At 45.6% G+C, this 19,751-nt stretch overlaps 1 protein-coding gene across 1 annotated transcript in view; it reads left to right on the top strand.

The window, feature by feature from the left end:
- The window catches only part of LOC129712213 (POU domain class 2-associating factor 2-like), a 33,619-nt gene extending 14,329 nt beyond the window's left edge, over positions 1–19,290 (top strand). Inside the window, exons 4-6 of the mRNA XM_055660471.1 lie at positions 10,385–10,430; positions 11,796–12,103; positions 18,463–19,290. Coding sequence (XP_055516446.1) covers positions 10,385–10,430; positions 11,796–12,103; positions 18,463–18,897 — 789 coding nt within the window. The 3' untranslated portion in view covers positions 18,898–19,290. The remainder of the gene's footprint in view (positions 1–10,384; positions 10,431–11,795; positions 12,104–18,462) is intronic.
- Positions 19,291–19,751: the final 461 nt, after the last annotated feature.

The raw sequence follows: 19,751 nt of genomic DNA, 5'->3' as shown, positions 1-19,751 counted from the left end.
ACGGAAACAGGCCCTTTGGCCCATCGAGCTCGCACTGACCAGCGATCCCCGCATGTTAATACCACACTACGCACAATAGAGACAATTTTACATTTATACAAAGCCAATTAATCTACAAACCTGTACGTCTTTGGAGTGTGGGAGGCAACTGAAGATCTCGGAGAAAACCCACGCAGGTCACGGGGAGAACGTACAAACTCCGTACAGACAGGCACCAGTGGTCAGGTTCGAAACCGGGTCTCTGGCGCTGTGAGGCAGCGAATCTACCCCCGCGCCACCGTGTCTTTTGTACCTTTATTGTACCCACTTCCTCTGACACCTGGTTCCTTATACCCACCACCCTTTGTGAGAAACAACACCCTCTGGGTTGTGGCATCAACTCTGAAGATGTCCACATTGAGAGGATCTAACTTTGACACGGTTTGCGTTACCTTAGTGACTACATTGCAGAAGTTGCTTCATTTGCTGTAAAGGGCTTTGGGGCGTACTCACAGGAACATAAGAGGTGCTATCGAAATGCAAATCTTTATTTGTTTTGTTACAAGATTAAAAGCTTAGATACTTCAAGTTGAATGAAGGGATGGTATCATCAGTCTGTACTCCCTTTGGAGACCAACTTTGCAACCTGTTGTATTTTTCGGCTAAGTAGCAGTTTGCAGTCTGCTTTTCTTTTCTTTTTCCAGCAGCACTTGCGAGCACTAATTTTCTTCTAAATAGACTGCACACTTCAGGATGTGTTTTTCTCTACAAGACTGGAACACTTGCAATGTAACCAGAGCAAATTCAAAGCTCATCCAGGTCAGGGGCAGCAGAAATCCTCACTCTGGTACATCAGCCCCAGCTCTGCAACCCTCCCTATCAGTCTGGCTCACCTGAATGCCCACTAACTCACGGACTGCTGGCCCCAGGTCCACCTTCCTCATGTTGGGTGAGTCCTCCCCTACTTAGATAGAAGGTCACAAGGGATAGAAGTAGAATTAGGCCATTCAGCCCATCAAGTCTATTCCACCATTCAATCATAGCTGATCTATCTCTCCCCCCTAACCCCATTCTCCTGCCTTCTCCCTATAACCTCTGACACCCGAACTAATCAAGAATCTATCTGTGGTAGACAAAAGTGCTGGAGAAACTCAGCGGGTGCAGCAGCATCTATGGAGCGAAGGAAATAGGCAACGTTTCGGGCCGAATCCCTTCTTCAGACCGATGTGGGGGGAGGGGGGGGGGGGGGGGGGGGGGGGGGGGGAGGGGGGTGAGGTGGGGGGAGAAGAAAGGAAAAAGGAAGAGGAGGAGCCCGAGGGCTGAGGGAGAGCTGAGAAGGGGAGGAGACAGCAAGGGCTACCGGAAATTGGAGAATTCAATGTTTATGCCGCTAGGGTGCAGACTGCCCAAGCGGTGAAGAAGGGTTTTGAAGCAGATATTGCTGTTGTAGGGGCAAGATATGCTGCCATACTCCTTGCATTACTGTCACCCCTAGATACTTTAGATGTGTTGCTTGCTTCATTTGGAAGGAATAACAATACTGGATTCAAACTTTGTTGTTAAGGACTATAATCTAGTAATTATCTACAGTGTTCTCATCAATAAACCTCTCTGGAGCATTTTGTTGTCAAGTTGGGAGACGATCATTAAAAGCTGAAGATTAAATAAAACTGCAGATGCTGACAATCTGAGATAAAAACCTTAGGTGCGCACTAACCCTGGCACCTTCCGTGGAAGGAGAAACTGTTAATGTTTCAGCTCAATCAGCTTTCGTCAGAGGTGAGGCTGTTCCCAAACCCGTGCTGTGATGCATCTCAATGAAATGCTTTCTATAGCGCATCTGTAGAAGTCAGTGAGAGTTCTTGGGGACATTTCAAACTTCCTAAGGTGTTGGTGTGCTTTTATGGCCATTGCTTCAATGTGGCTAGTCCAGGACATATTTATTCCTCAGAACTTGAAGCTTTCAACCATCTCTTCTTTGGCACCCTCAATGTATATCAGAGTGTGTTGCATTATTTTGCTTCCAGAAGTCAATCACAATATCCTTTGTCTTGCTGAAGAAGGGTCTCGACCCGAAACGTCACCTATTCCTTCGCTCCATAGATGCTGCCTCACCCGCTGAGTTTCTCCAGCATTTTTGTCTACCTTTAAAGGGAGTGTTACCTTGGCACTATGTTACGAGGTTCTCAATCTCCTTCTTGTACTGAAATGTTGTGAGGACCAAATAATGGTTGATCTCGCCAAGGTGATTGCAGAGGATATTGTGGATAGGAAGCTGTGAATCTTCTTCTTCTTGCGAATGAAACATAAATAAACCGAAGGAATAGTTAGGTCTCAAGCCGGGCGGGTGTTGAGCAGCCAGGTTGTTGTATCTGTTGGCGTCAATGTCTGCCAGGCCCTGACACAGCTCCATTTGGTGGGTGGTAGAGCGGGCACCCAGAGATGACATGGTTGGCTGCCTGTTGTCCTGCTCCCGCATTCACAGGCTGGGCTCTGGCGGAGGGAGTCCCCATCTCTGGTTGCGAATGAGGATCATGTATTGTAATCAGAAGCCTTAATGCCCCTGTCCCACTTAGGAAACCTGAACGGAAACCTCTGGAGACTTTGCGCCCCACCCAAGGTTTCCGTGCGGTTCCCGGAGGTTTTTGTCAGTCTCCCTACCTGCTTCCACTACCTGCAACCTCCGGCAACCACCTGCAACCTCCGGGAACCGCACGGAAACCTTGGATGGGGCGCAAAGTCTCCAGACGTTTCCGTTCAGGTTTCCTAAGCGGGGCAGGGGCATTTTACTGGATGCTGTTACCCTGTTACAACAGGTGAACTGTGGAAGTTGGTATTTAAAATGGCACCTGCTGCAGCGGTCAAGTTACTGTTCTAACTGGACTAACAATTGAATGGCCTAAGTTCAAATCCCACCACAACATGCAGAAGTTTGTAACTGTGAATTTGAGGGGAACAGGAAAACTGATCTTAATAATCTTGACCAGGCGATTGTACAATGAATATGATTCTCCGGCATTCTTCAGCAGAGGACTAATCCATCGGCATTAGTCTTGTGTGCCTGCAGTCCCACCCTGTGTACTTGGCCTTTAACATGCCCACTGGATTGGCCAAACATTCATTCATTTGTAAGTGGGCAATCACTGCCTTCTAAATAAAAGATGTGTTTGTTAGTTGAGATTAGTAATACAACATGGAAACACCGAGTCCACACTAACCATCCATCATCCATTCTCACTAATTTTTACACCATCCCACTTTCTCATCCACTCCCTACACACTAGGGACAATTTGCAGTCACCCATTAACCTGCAAACCCGCAGGTCTTTGTGTTGTGGGAGGAAACCGGATGCCTACGCTGTCACAGGGAGAACGTGCAAACTCCACACTAACAGTACAGGGTCTCTGGTGCAGTGGGGAAGCAGCTCTACCAGCTGCACCACCATGCCAACCTGCTGCACCACTGCACTGCCCTATTTGGTATTTCCAAGAGCCATTTCATATCTTTGCAAGTACGATGTGAATTTGGATGTGTGCATGCTCACTCTGAGTTTCAGCCCCATCAATGAGGGTGTTCCTGTCCGTGGAACTGCAGGACAGGATGGGAATTGCATTATGTAAAACCTGTTTTGCCTTCAGGATGGGCCAGAAGTATCCTGTATGTAGTCAATGTTACTTCTCCAGTGTGCAGTCACTTTCAAGGTATTGTCAATTCAACCTAAAACTCCCAGAGGCAGGAAATTATACAAAGTCGTCCTTCCATCGTCATTCATTATTGGTCGAATATCGCCCAGACTTGTATTGTTTTCCCTGGAACGCCGGGAGGTGACTGGGAAACCTGCTAGAAATGTCCAAAAATCATGAGAGGCATAGATAGGATAGAGAGTCAGAACTTTTTTTGCTGGATGGAAAAAGCATCTACTGAAATCTAAAACTAGAGGGCATAGGCTTAAAATGAGGGAATGATTTCAAAGCGATCTGAGAGGTATGTTTTTCACACGGTGGGTGGTGGATATATGGAAGGAGCTGCCAGGGGAGGCGGGAAATAATCGCGCTGTAGGTGGCGGGAATCATCTGGAAGATGTGCCAGGGGATCAATGGGATGGGATATATTTATTATTTTATTATTTTTATGTAGGAGCTGCCAGGGTCCAAAGAAGGCGTCTGCGGAGGGCGCTAATCGCGCTCAACCCCAACCATAATTTACAACATCCGGGAGGCGCTACAGGTGGATGGGGAAAGATGTAGATGAGATCTATTTATTATTTTATTATTTTTATGATATAATAATAGGGAAATTCATTTCGTTGTCTCTAATTGAGACAATGACAATAAATTTGAATACAATACAATACAATAATTGAGACAATGACAATAAATTTGAATACAATACAATACAATAGAGGGATTAGGGTGAAATATCGGCAAATGGGTTTAATGGGGATAGGTATCTTGGTCTGCATGGACGAATTTGGCCAAAGTACCTGTTTCCGTGCTGCCTCTAACTATAAATCTATAAACAAGACAGCACAGTGGCTCAACAATTACTGCTGCTGCCTCAGTTCCAGTGAATTGGGTTCAGTCCTGACCTTGTGTGCTGTCCATGTGGAGTTTGCATGTCCTCCCACTGTGGGCTTCTTCTGGCTGCTCCGGTTTTCACCCCCCACATCCCAAAGGAGAGCTAGTCGGTTAATTATTCCATAGGGACAAAAGTTGACGGTCATTTGAGACATGTCGAGTCATAAAGTCATACATACAGCGTGGAAACAGGCCCTTCGGCCCTTCTTGCCCACGGCGCCCAACATGAGGCAGACTGAATTGTAGGACAACAGGGATAGAAGAAGGGGGAGTGATGGGAGCTGGCTTGGAGCCAAAGGGCTGAATGGCCTTTTATCTGTGTAATAGATATTCACTATAACAACAATTTGCATTTGTAAAGTACTTTTATCGTAGTAGCACTGGAGTTGACACTATTCATTTGGAACACTATAGCGATGTTACACAAAAATGCTGGAGAAACTCAGCGGGTGCAGCTGCACCCGCTGAGTTTCTCCAGCATTTTTGTGTACCTTCGATTTTCCAGCATCTGCAGTTCCTTCTTAAACACTATATCGATGGTCCTGGATGGATGTAGAAAATCCCTCGGCATTATTTAATGGACTGAATACAAGGCTCCTGGCAGTGAGATGCCATGCCAGAGTGATGTCTTTGTCTGGGGAGCAGGCAGTGTATGACTTTGATGCCATGTGATGGCATTACCACTGTGACTACCTTCGAAACTCGCTCTCCGTTGCATGAGGACCAACCATAACGTTGTGAACAGCACCATACCAACGCAGAGCTCTCTTTCTTTCAATACAGGGGCGCCATGATCCAAAATATGACACCGACCCGCATAAGGAGATATTAGAACAAATGGCCAAAAGCTTTGCCAAAGAGGTACGTTTCAAAGTCGTCTTAGATGAGGCGAGAAGTGACTTGGTCCTAAATGATCCTAATTCCAGATCCTTAGAGTCATAGAGTCATACAGCATGGAAACAGGCCCTTCTGCCCAACTTGCCCATGCCAACCAACATGCCTCATCTACATTAGTCCCACTTGCCTGCATTTGGCACTAAACATACCCTATCCATATACCCGTCCAAATGCCTCAACTACCTCCTCTGGCAGTTTGTTCCATACAACCACCACCCTTTATAGAAACATGGAAACATAGAAAATAGGTGCAGGAGTAGGCCATTCGGCCCTTCGAGCCTGCACCGCCATTCGATATGATCATGGCTGATCATCCAACTCAGTGTCCCATCCCTGCCTTCTCTCCATACTCCCTGATCCCTTTAGCCACAAGGGCCACATCTAACTCCCTCTTAAATATAGCCAATGAACTGTGGCCTCAGCTACCTTCTGTGGCAGAGAATTCCACAGATTCACCACTCTCTGTGTAAAAATGATTTTCTCATCTCGGTCCTAAAAGTCTTCTCTCTTTTATGCCTTTTCCCCTCACCCTAAACTCATGTTTGCTGGTTGTTGATTTGCCTACTTTGGGATAAATACTCTGTGCATTTACTCTATCTATTTGACTCATGATTTTATACACTTCTATAAGATCATCCCTCATCCTCCTGCACTCCAAGGAGTAGAGTCCTAGCCTGCTCAACCTCTCCCTGCAGCTCTGGCTCTTGAAGTCTGACAACAACCAGGGGCCACTGTTTAAGAATAAGGAGTAAGCCATTTAGAACGGAGATGAGGAAACACTTTTTCTCACAGAGAGTGGTGAGTTTGTGGAATACTCTGCCTCAGAGGGCGGTAGAGGCAGGTTCTCTGGATGCTTTCAAGAGAGAGCTAGATAGGGCTCTTAAAAATAGCGGAGTCATGGGGATATGGGGAGAAGGCAGGAACGGGGTACTGATTGGGGATGATCAGCCATGATCACATTGAATGGCGGTGCTGGCTCGAAGGGCCAAATGGCCTACTCCTGCACCTATTGTCTATTGTCTATATGATTACAATCAAACCACCCACAGTGTACAAATAAAGGATACTGGCTACAACACTTCATGATAAAGTCCAATAAAGCCCGAATAAAGATAGTTCAAACATATTGAAGGAAGTAGATGGGAGGTCTATACCACACTCTAGCTGGTGAGAGGATGGTTCAGTTGCCTGATAACAGCTGAGATAAAACTAGGAAGGGCTGGAATAATGACAGCTGGATACAACTACCACAGGATATTAGTCATTCAGCCAGTCTGTGTAAAATTTAATGATTCAATTATTCAAAGATACTTTATTGTCACCTATACTTATGTACAGTGAAATATTTTGTTTTGCATACAACCCTGTAAAATTATACCGCAGACCTTGCCTGGGCAGTAAACGAGTCACCACATTTCTGGTGCCGACAACGTTACAAAAAGTTAATCGAACAGTTTTATCTCCTGCCTGCAGCAGGCAGCCCCCCCTTCCTTCTTCAACAGACCCCCCTGTGGACTCATTCGAAGAGTAATGTGAATTGGTTGGATCTGGCCCAGTAAATATTTCTTTGATAAATGTACAATCTTGATAGGTGAAGTTGCGCTAGAGTGCAACGTTTATTATTGCCGCCTGTACCGAGATACTTTGCAAAACTTTTGCTCTGTTCCTCAGTACATGTGACAATAATAAACTGCACTAAACCACTCCAGATTGAACAGCCCTATCACGTTTCTGAGATCCTAACCCCATAACATTTCCTTCACTTCCAACAACAACAACAAATATTTATCTAGTTTCTTTAACATCACAAAAATGGTCTGTTGCACTTCAGAAAAAAATTATCAAAGCTAACTTATTGTACTTATTATCTTCCAAAATCAATCCTTCGTGTGACCCAATATATAAAGTTTAGTTTAGTTTAGTTTAGATATACAACGCCCTTCGATCAACTGAGTCCACTCCGACCAGCGATCCCTGCACACTAACACTGTCCTATACGTACTGGGGACAATTTACAATGATACCAAGCCAACTAACCTACAAACTTGTGCGTCTTTGGACTGTGAGAGGAAACCAGAGATCCTGGAGAAAACCTATGCAGGTCACGGGGAGAACATACAAACTCTGTACATACAGCACCCGTAGTCAGGATCGAACCTGGGTCCCCGGTGCTAAAGCAGCAACTCTACCGCTGCGCCACCGTGCCGCCCATGGCTGGAGTTTATTTTGTGTAATGTTACTATTTCTAACCATGTCCTCAATCTATTCTCTCTTAAATGCATTTAGAGATAAATATGTGAGATTAAAGCATTCACACTACTCCAGGAAGTGGAGGAGGAATTGAGTGCCTTATCCTGAGGGAATCTAGCAACGACCCTGTGACTGCTTCACCCTGTTCGTCCTGGTGGCTGGTGCTGACACTTAGTGGATGGCCTCTCCCCCAGCCCCCGCCCATAGTCCATGGAACTCCCCTGGTGAATCCAACATTAGCTCTGGGTTCATTTAGTTCAAGAGAGTAGAACATGAGGCAAATAACTTGCCAGCGTTCCCGGAGCATGCAAATTCTGAAGTGTGTTTGCATAAGAATTATTCTGGAGGAGGAAGGGGTAGAGTTTGCGTTATTAGTAAGATGTCATTGAGGCCAACTCCTTCTGCATTTCATCTCTTGTTTCTCATTTTGTGGGGAAGTGTCTAAAATCATGAGCGGAATAGATCGGGTAGATCGCACAGAGTCTCTTGCCCAGAGTAGGGGAATTGAGGACCAGAGGACATAGCTTCAAGGTGAAGGGAAAAAGATTTAATAGGAATCTGAAGGGTAACCTTTTCACACAAAGGGTGGTTGGTGTATGGAACGAGCTGCCAGAGGAGGTAGTTGAGGCTGGGACTATCCCAACGCTTAGGAAACAGTTAGACAGGTTCATGGGTAGGACAAGTTTGGAGGGATATGGACCAAACGCAGGCAGGTGGGACTAGTATAGCTGGGATATGTTGGCCGGTGTTGTCAAGTTGGGCCGAAGGGCCTGTTTTCACACTGTGTCACTCTATGTCTCTAAGAGTGATCATCAAGAGGAAAGTGTACAGTAAACAGCAGGACCTTTAATCAAGATTCTGGGGGTGGAAATCCATAACTCCTTGAAAGTGGCAACAGAAGAGGACAGAGCGGTCAAAGAAATACACTGGAGATGGGCACAAAATGCCGGAGTAACTCAGCAGGTCAGGCAGCATCTCTGGAGAAAAAGAATGGGTGACACTTTGGGTCTGAACCCTTCTTGTTTGTTGCTTGCTTGTTTGCAGGGGTCTGGGCATGGGTATAAAAATGTCTCACCATTGTAGTGAGACCAGGCAGGTTGAGCGAAATGGTTTTTGTTCACAAAACACAAGCAAAAGCTCGTAATACCTCGTACCTAGTTTAGCTAACGGACACCGCTCCTGCCGATGCGTGGAGCGCTAATTACTAATTAAGAGAGGCACGGATAGTGTTGGTGGTTTTTTTTCCAGGGTGCAAATGTCAAATACCAGAGCAAAGAATTTTGCTGTGACTTCTCACATGTGACAATAAAGTGTTCATTCATTCATTCCGAGGTCAGTAGACAATAGACAATAGGTGCAGGAGGAGGCCATTTGGCCCTTCGAGCCAGCACCGCCATTCAATGTGATCATGGCTGATCATCCCCAATCAGTACCCCGTTCCTGCCTTCTCCCCATATCCCGACTCCACTATTTTTAAGAGCCCTATCTAGCTCTCTCTTGAAAGCATCCAGAGAACCCGCCTCCACCACCCTCTGAGGCAGAGAATTCCACAGACTCACCACTCTCTGTGAGAAAAACTGTTTCCTCGTCTCCGTTCTAAATGGCTTATTCCTTATTCTCAAACTGTGTGGCCCCTGGTTCTGGACTCCCCCAACATTGGGAACATGTTTCCTGCCTCTAGCGTGTCCAAGCCCTTAACAATCTTACATGTTTCAATGAGATGCCCTCTCATCCTTCTAAACTCCAGAGTGTACAAGCCCAGCCGCTCCATTCTCTCAGCATGTGACAGTCCCGCCATCCCGGGAATTAACCTTGTAAACCTACGCTGGGCTCCCTCAATAGCAAGAACGTCCTTCCTCAAATTTGGGGACCAAAAATTGTACACAATTTAGTCATTGGTTTAAGGTGAGAGAGGGAAAGATTCAAGGAGACGTGCGGGGGAAATGTTTACACAGAGAATGTGCTGTCAGGGTAAGTGTTGGAAGTGGATACGATGGCAATGTTTAAAAAATATGTGAACTGACACAGGAATAGACAGGGAATGGAGGGATATGGTCCATGTGCAGGTAGATGGGATGACTCCAGATTGATACCATGATCAGTGCAGACATAGTGGGCCGAAGGGAAGCAAATCCCAGGCCTTTTATCGTGTTTGCTTGCCTTTGCTTTTTTGCAGGATGTCCATCTTTGGTCAAATGAGAACTGTCTCGTTTAAAAGAATGACGAGTTCAGAAGTGTTGCTGAGGTGAAAATCGATGTAGTGCAAGACTCTGCCATTTTGATGCCTTGCTCTAAGTTTTACATAGAAACATAGAAACATAGAAAATAGGTGCAGGAGGAGGCCATTTGGCCCTTCGAGCCAACACCGCCGTTCATTGTGATCATGGCTGATCGTCCCCAATCAATTACCCGTGCCTGCCTTCTCCCCATATCCCTTGATTATTGATCAATTAGTTGAGGCTGGTACAGTAATAACATTTCAAAGACACTTGGACTTTGCATGGATAGGGAATGTTTGGAGGGACATGGGTCAAATATGGGCAAGTGGGACTAGTTTACTTGGGCCAAAGGGCTTGTTTCCATGTCCTATGACTCAATGAACTGCAAGAATATGCCACTGATTGCATTATAATGTCTCATTATGTTTGCATAATAAACTTTTCATCTCCTTCCTCTTCAGACAGGAACCAACTCTTCTCAACCATCACCTTATGTCCAAATGTCTGGTAAGTGGGATTTTCTGCCATATATTTGCAAGATAAAAGAATGTAAGGATTTTTAGAATATGGTTAGGGGTCTTTCATCGTGCTTCCCTCATGAGGTTGTCTAAACCGTTACACAAACTAACAGTAACCATTCACAAAGTACAAGGCAGTGTTTAGTTTAGTTTTTAGTTTGCAGTGCTGTATTTAGAGATACAGTGTGGAAACAGGCCCTTCGGCCCACCAAGTCCGTACTGAACAGTGATCCCTGCACTTTAGCACTACCCTACACAAGCGAGGGACAATTTTACAGTTACACCAATCCAATTAACCTACAAACCTGTACATCGTTGGATAGTTCAGTTACCTGTAACAGCTTGAATAACTTGGTCTCACCCTGACCCCCAGTGTGTCTGTGTGGAGTCTGTATGCTCTTCCTGTGACCATATGGGATTTCTTTGGGTGCTCCAGATTCCTCCCACATTCCAAAGATGTGCCCATCGGTAGGTTAATTGGCTTTTGTAAATTGCCCCCAGCATGTAGAATGTAAACGTGGATAAGAGAGAACTAGTGTGAATGGGTGATCGATGGCCAGTGTGGACTCGGTGGGCCGAAGGGCCTGTTTCCATGCTATATCTCTAAAACTAAACTTAAACAGAATCTTGAATTCTCTACGATGCCTCAAACTAAATGTAGGAAACATAGAAACATAGAAAATAGAAAATAGTGCAGGAGTAGGCCATTCGGCCCTTCGAGCCTGCACCGCCATTCAATATGATCATGGCTGATCGTCCAACTCAGTATCCTCTACCTGCCGTCTCTCCTTACCCCCTGATCCCTTTAGCCACAAGGGCCACATCTAACTCCCTCTTAAATATAGCCAATGAACTGGCCTCAACTACCCTCTGTGGCAGAGAATTCCAGGGATTCACCACTCTCTGTGTGAAAAATGTTTTTCTCATCTCGGTCCTAAAAGATTTCCCCCTTATCCTTAAACTGTGACCTCTTGTTCTGGACTTCCCCAACATCGGGAACAATCTTCCTGCACCTAGCCTGTCCAACCCCTTAAGAATTTTGTAAGTTTCTATAAGATCCGCCCTCAATCTTCTAAATTCTAGCGAGTACAAGCCGAGTCTATCCAGTCTTTCTTCATATGAAAGTCCTGACATCCCAGGAATCAGTCTGGTGAACCTTCTCTGTACTCCCTCTATGGCAATAATGTCCTTCCTCAGATTAGGAAAAACAATGATATTTGGAAATGGATTAAGTCCTTTGGTTCAATGATTTCTAAAGCCAATGATGGAATTCTATTACCAGTGATTACCAATGATGATGAGTTTCATTGCTGGTTGTAGTGAGTGCTAACACATTTCGTATCTATTTGCATAGGTGCCCATGTTATACCCAGCTACTATGGTGTTAGAAGACCGTATCTATCAGATTCCGACTTGCCTCATTGCCACTCATCGAAGCAGTACTCAGCGGACATGTACTCACCTTCAATGGGCAGCAAGTCCTTTGGATGTGACCCGCCGGCGATATCTGGTTACCCGCACCTCTTCGACCCCTACATTGCGGAAACGTTCGGAGATTACCGTGCGCCGACGTTCCCATCCGGACCAAGTTCCATTTTCACGCCTCAGCCTCTGACACCCCTCATTCCTCCGTATCCCAATGAGGCATCCCATTTCCTGTTGGTACGTAACTATCCACCTTGCCTCTTGTTTGCGGCTTATGCCCCTGTCCCACTTAGGAAACCTGAACGGAAACTTCTGGAGACTTTGCGCCCCACCCAAGGTTTCCGTGCGGTTGCCGGAGGTTGCAGGTGGTTGCCGGAGGTTGCAGGTAGTGGAAGCAGGTCGGGAGACTGACAAAAACCTCCGGGAACCTCTGGGAACCGCACGGAAACCTTGGGTGGGGCACAAAGTCTCCAGAGGTTTCCGTTCAGGTTTCCTAAGTGGGACGGGTCATAAGTAAGCGAAATGTGTAGGAAGGAACTGCAGATGCTGGTTTACACCGAAGATAGACACCAAATGCTGGAGTAACTCAGCGGGACAGGCAGCATCTCTGGAGAAAAGGAATAGGTGGCGTTTCGGGTCGAGACCCTTCTTCAAAATGAGTTAATCCACCATTTTGTGTCTATCTTCGGTCCTAGTAAGCACCTACTTTGACCAAAGGTTTTGGAATTTGTGTTTGAACTGAGTGTGAAATCTTGTAGAAGAATTCAAACCCGGGACTGCTGAGGCACGCTGTATATTTTAATGTCACCTGGGAATGTGGAGCTCGGCTTTGGTAGACTTCCTTCCCAGATATTAGCCATGATTGAATGGCAGAGTAGACCCAATGGGCCGAATGGCCAAATCCTGATCCCTTGACACTTGAGCATGTTAGATGCCCTAGAATTATGGTAAACAAATAGAACCAGATAGTAACTCAGCGGGACAGGCAGCATCTCTCGAGAGAAGGAATGGCTGTTGATAAACAACACAAGACAATAAACTAAACCAAGCTAAGCTTTGAGGGAGCTACATTACAAGTTTTGGCCTTCATTCGAGGCCAGATATTGTTGCCTTTCAATGAAATTCTCAATCAGAGAACACCTCTCTAGCTGCGAGACTATGCAGAACATAGAACAGCACAATCTCTCCAGATTGCTTCCATCCAGAAATGCTGCCTGTCCCGTTGAGTTACTCCAGCATTTTGTGCCTGCCGTAGAACAGTACAACTCTGGATACAAGTTTCAGTCGGAAGAAAGGTCTCGACCCGAAACGTCACCCATTCCTTCTCCCCAGAAATGCTGCCTGTCCCATTGAGTTACTCCAGCTTGTTGTGGTCTATCTGCGGTTTAAACCAGCATCTGCAGTTCCTTCCTACACAAAGTAATAAATGTGATAAGTGATCTTAATGCAAGATTAGTAGCTGGCTAGTGGGTTTTGTATAGCTATAGCTGGCATTGAAGCAACAACAAAAAAATCAGTATTACTGGTATAGGTATCTGAAATCTAAAGGTTTTGCTGCCTTCCAAACAGAAATAATCCCACCAGAGAAAATTCCTCCGACCTGTAACTGAATGGCAGCCAGAAACTCAAAGCCATTAGTTAATCTGGTTTAATAGGATTAACCCTGAGGGAGGTGAACAATGGAAATACTGTCGAGAAATGTGATGGTGATTCATTTATGCCAAGCAGAAACATAATGCAAAAGCCATAATCATTTTTTGAAAACACAGGGGCTGTAAATCTGCAAATTTCGACTCTAATGTCTTGTTGAATATAAATTCTGCAATAGAATAGACTGCACTGTGCCAAAGTAATTGAAGTGCCGAAGAAACGTTAATGGCTCCAGGCAATATCATGAAGTGTTTTTAGATATACAGCACATCCTTCAATATATTTTAGATACTTAGAAACATGTTGGCAGGTGAATCAGGTCTGACGAGATTGGTGAATACAGTTTATAGCCTTACTTTGTACCTGTGTGATAAGTCACTTGTAGAGAGCGCCACACCTGTTTAACGTGGTGCAGTGGCTGGGATATTCAAATAACTACCTGTACAATTTATTAATTGTCAAGAACATTCTGCACATCCTGCCCTAAGTCATCAGGTAGCCAATTATAAGAATTCTCTCATTACCGAGTTTAGAAACCACATCAAGGGGATAATTGAGCCTTGATAATTAACAGTTGAAGCCATTAAACTTTTACAGTTACATCGAATTACAGGACAAAAACATCCCATTTATCTGCCTCTCTTTGACTGAATTATTGCTTAAAGACACAGGGCCAGGTTGAGTAGACTGGGACTCTATTCCTTTGTAGCGCAGGAGGATGAGGGGTGATCTTATAGAAGTGTATAAAATCATGAGAGGAATAGATCGGGTAGATGCACAGAGTCTCATGTCCAGAGTAGGTGAATTGAGAACCAGACGATTTAGGTTTAAGGTGAAGGGGGAAAGATTTAATAGGAATCTGAGGGGTAACTTTTTCACACAAATGGTGGCGGATGTATGGAACAAGCTGCCACAGTAGTTGGTAGAGGTTGGGACTATCCCAACATTTACAAAAAACAGTTAGACAGGTACATGGAGAGGACAGGTTTGGAGGGTTAGGGACCAAAGGCGGGCAGGTGGGAAATGTTAGCCGGTGTGGGCAAGTTGGGCCGAAGGGCCTGATTCCACACTATATCACTCTATGACTCTATAACACACGGAACTGCAGATGTTGGAATCTTGCGTGGAATGCAGAGTGCTGGAATAACTCAACGCAGCAGGCAGCATCTCCGGAGAACATGGATAGGCAACATTTTGGTCACAACAGCACACTGACCTCAGTGTGGTACAGTGGTGGAGTTCCTGTCTTACAGCGCCAGAGACCCGGGTTCGATCCTGACCACGTACAGAGTTTGTCAAAGACGGCGTGGGTTTTCTCTGGATGCTCAGGTTTCCTCCCACATTGCAAAGACGTGCAGGTTTGTAGGTTAATTGGCTTGGGTAAATTGCCCCCTAGCGTTATAGGATAGAACTAGTGTATGGGTGGTCGGTGTTGGTCGGCACAGACTCAGTGGGCCAAAGACCTGTTTCTCTAAAAAACACAACTTAAACTAAACACTATAAAACATTCTCACTCTCACTGTTGAGTCAGAAGATTGTGGGTTCAAATCCCACTCTGGAAACATAAGCACTGCAGCATTGGCAGTACTGTCTTCTGGATGAAAGCTGTCTATTGTTTCCCACAGACAACAATGTCAATGTCAATGTCAAGTCAAGTCCGGTTTATTCGTTACATACACATACAAGATGTCCAGTGAAATGAAAAGTGGCAATGCTTGCGGATTGTGCAAATAAACTACAAAACCGAATGGAACAGAATCACATTTTCACATATTACATATTTGTGGTGGGGAATAAAAGAAAAAGAAAAAACAGCAATTGAAAAAAGACATCACACAACAGTAAATTGGTGCAGTAAAATGTGCGGTGCAGATCAAGTAGTAGATCCCTTTCCACTATTTAAAAGTTAGATCGATAGTCTTAAATGCCCCTGTCCCACTTAGGAAACCTGAACGGAAACCTCTGGAGACTTTGCTCCCCACCCAAGGTTTCCGGAGGTTGCAGGTGGTTGCCGGAGGTTGTAGGTAGTGGAAGCAGGTAGGGAGACTGATAAAAACCTCCGGGAACCGCACGGAAACCTTTGGTGGGGCTCAAAGTCTCCAGAGGTTTCCGTTCAGGTTTCCTAAGTGGGACAGAGGCATTAGTATCCTGGCCACCATTTTGCATTTTAATCCGTGTTATTAAAATAGATCTTGATCATATCGCTGTTTGTGGGAGACACTATTCATGAAGATAGCACAGTCAAAGCCCTTTTTCCCAACTTGGCCTCGTCATGCAAGTTGCCTCAGTGACCATGTGCCACTTGCCTGCATCTGGGCCATATCTCTCTTAACCTTTCCTGTCCACGTACTCGGGATGGCGGGACAGTCATGTGTTGAATGAATGGAGCGACTGGGCTTATATACTCTGGAATTTAGGAGGATGAGAGGATATCTTCAAGTCAAGTCAAGTCAAGTCAAGAGAGTTTATTATCATGTGTCCCAGATAGGACAATGCAATTCTTGCTTGCTGCAGCACAACAGAGTATTGTAGGCATAAATACAGATCAGATCAGTGTGTCCATATACCATAGAATATATATATATATACACGCATAAATAAACAGATAACGTGCGTTATAGTTCAGAGTTTGTTTGAAGTTTTGTTTAATAGTCTGATGGCTGTGGGGAAGTAGCTATTCCTGAACCTGGTCGTTGCAGTCTTCAGGCTCCTGTACCTTCTACCTGATGGCAGCGGAGAGATGAGTGTGTGGCCAGGATGGTGTGGGTCCTTGATGATGCTGGCAGCCTTTTTGAGGCAGCAACTGTGATAGATCCCCTCGATGGACGGGAGGTCAGAGCCGATGATGGACTGGGCAGTGTTTACAACTTTTTGCAGCCTTTTCCGCTCCTGGACGCTCAGGTTGCCGAACCAAGCCACGATGCAACCGGTCAGCATGCTCTCTACTGTGCACCTGTAGAAGTTCGAGAGAGTCCTCCTTGACATACCGACTCTCCGTAATCTTCTCAGGAAGTAGAGGCGCTGATGAGCTTTCTTTATGATTGCATCAGTGTTCTGGGACCAGGAGAGATCTTCGGAAATATGCACGCCCAGGAATTTGAAGTTCTTGACCCTTTCCACCATCGACCCGTTGATATAAACGGGACTGTGGGTCCCCATCCTATCCCTTCCGAAGTCCACAATCAGTTCCTTGGTTTTGCTGGTGTTGAGGGCCAGGTTATTGTGCTGGCACCATATGGACAGTTGCTCAGTCTTTCTTCTATACTCTGACTCGTCCCCATCAGTGATACATCCCACAACAGTGGTGTCGTCAGCGAACTTGATGATGGAGTTCACACTGTGTCCGGCTATGCAGTCATGAGTATAGAGTGAGTACAGCAGGGGGCTGAGCACGCAGTCTTGAGGTGCTCCTGTGCTGATGGTTATCGATGATGACACATTTCCACCAATACGGACAGACTGTGGTCTGTGAATGATGAAGTCAAGGATCCAATTGCAGAGGGATCCGCAGAGACCTGAGAGCATGGTAACCAGCTTTTTTTTTTTTTTTTTTTTTTTTTAAATCAAAAAATTTATTCAATTATTAAAAAAAATAATATTTACACTACAATAAAACAAGCCAGAACCCACCACCATAAATACGATACAAACATATATCCATAATAAACTATTATACAATTATGATACAATCCTTATTGAGGATACATTCAACACCCTGCGGAGCCCAGCGGTCCCTGAACTCCCTCAGGGTGCCCACAGACAGGGCGTATTCCCTTTCTAATCCCACCCGGGCACGGACATATCCCCGGAAAAGGGGCAGGCAGCTGGCCCGGGTACATGGTAACCAGCTTGGAGGGGATGATGAGCTGTAGTCAATGAATAACAGCCTGATATATGAGTTTTTGTTGTCCAAGTGGTCCAGCGCGGAGTGGAGAGATGATGACCTTGTAAGAGGTGATGGCATTCAAGCCCTGCCACAGTTGCCGAACATCCGTCTCGTCCTCCAGCTTGGAGCAGAAATCCCTTTTGGCCTTTTTGATGGCCTTACCATCTTATTGAAACATATACGATTATTAAGGGATTGGACACGCTAGAGGCAGGAAACATGTTCCCGATGTTGGGGGAGTCTAGAACCAGGGGCCACAGCTTAAGAATAACGGGTAGGCCATTTAGAATGGAGACGAGGAAAAACATTTTCACCCAGAGAGTTGTGAATCTGTGGAATAGATTTTGTTGGTTCGACTTCTGTAGATTGCCCCTAGTGTGTGCGATGCAAGAGTGGGATAACATAGAACTGAGTGATCCATGATTGGTGTGGACGTGGTGGGCTGAAGTAAGTACGTTTATTGGCCAAGTATTCACATACAAGGAATTTGCCTTGGTGCTCTGCCCGCAAGGGCCTGTTTCTACGCTGTGTCCCTAAATAAATTTAATTTATTTTTTAAAAGCTACCTTTCAGTTCAGGAACCTTTCATCAGAGAAGTGTCCCTACCCAAAATTATCCACGTTCTTCAGGGTTGCTGCCTGATCTGCTGAGTTACTCCAGCACTCTGTTAATTTCACTTGTAAACCAGCATCTGCAGTCCCTTGTACCTAACCTGTACTAATCCCATGTTCCAGCAGTTGCTCCATAGCTTTCTACACCTTGGTGATTCAAATATTCTCACAGATGCCTCTTAAACAATGTGATGTTCTCAAATGTTGAAACGTTTCGTAATGCCACAGAAGGCTGTGGAGCCCAAGGCAATGGGTATTTTTAAGGCAGAGAGATAGATTCTTGATTAGTACGGGTGTCCGGGGTTACGGGGAGAAGGCAGGAGAATGGGGTTGAGAGGGAAAGAAAGATCAGCCATGATTGAATGGCGGAGTAGATGATGGGCCGAATGGCCTAACTCTGCTCCTATCTCTTATGAACCTGATGAATGTATTCTCGATTTGTTCAACAGAGAGATTCGTGGGAAAGTGTGCAAGAAACCGGCAGCCAGAGTGAGGCGATCTGCGACCTCCAGCAGATGCAGCCGTCGCCGAATGACTGTCCATCGCAACACCATGGCAACCACGCCCTGCCTGACACTGACTCTGCCTCCCCAGCCCAGTACAAGAGCACTGGGCGCAACAGCAACGGGCCCGGCCCCAGTTCCCAGCCCTACTCTCTGTACCCAGTGGACGAGATGCACTTCGGCCCCAGTTACCCATCCACCTCGGCGTACGGCTGCGCCCCCTTCATGACTGTAGCCTCCGAGCTGGCAGCCAAGTCCCTCCATCTCACGTCCGAAGATTCGTCCGACACCCCCGCCCCATCCATGCTTGACATGTCGCCCTGGGCCAAAGAAGAAGCTGGCACCAGCTGGCCTTTGTATGAAGTCAGGCGGACCTACTGAGCAGTCTTGGTTGCCCGCTCAATTGTAAAGCTAGTTAGATGAAGGGTTGGAGATGTCTACATCAAGTTGTAGTGGGCTTTCTGTCAGGGAGAAATCATTAAAATACGAATACACTTTTAACCTTGCATTAGGAACGGACTTGTGATTGTTGGACAAATCTGGTGCAGTCATAGAATATGAAGTAAATAGTTTAATCAGACCAAACAATGTGGCGTAAACTCATTTGAATATTATGGGCCTTTCATGGAGTGGAGTAAATGAAGACAGGTAAGTGAGCGAGGCTTGGGACGATATTCTACGCAGGGACACTTGAGATTCAAGATTCAAGAGAGATTATTGTCATGTGTCCCAGATAGGACAATGAAATTCTTGCTTTGCTTCAGCACAACAGAATATAGTAGGCATAAATAAATACAGATCCTAGCAGCTGAGTAGATGGTGGCCCTCAAGGAAAGAAGGGGGAGGGTGGGGGATAAAACCCAGGGGTTTGCGGGTATAATCTCAGGTTAAAGGGCCACTCATTACGGACAGGAGTCAGAAGATATTTCTTCTCTCAACAGGATCATGAATTTTTGGAATTGTTAATACAAGTGAGATGGGAAGACTCTCTGGGGTTGAGATATATATATATATATATATATATATTGAATATATTCTCTCCAGTGGATGTGTTCAAGGCTGGGACAAAGTGAAATGTAAATCGAGGCCTATGGGGCAAAGGCAGGATGGAGTTGAGGCCAAGGTCAGGTCAGCCATAATCTAACTAGACTGTGGAGAAAGGGCCACTGAAGGCCACAGAGCTAACTTCAACTCCTATTTCCTGGGTATTTAGTTTAGTTTAGAGATACCGTGCG

The sequence above is a fragment of the Leucoraja erinacea genome, chromosome 32 (assembly GCF_028641065.1).
Source record: "Leucoraja erinacea ecotype New England chromosome 32, Leri_hhj_1, whole genome shotgun sequence".
NCBI classification, from domain to species: domain Eukaryota; kingdom Metazoa; phylum Chordata; class Chondrichthyes; order Rajiformes; family Rajidae; genus Leucoraja; species Leucoraja erinaceus.
The sequence above is the reverse complement of the archived record's forward strand: the minus strand, read 5'-3'. Positions and strand labels throughout refer to the sequence as shown.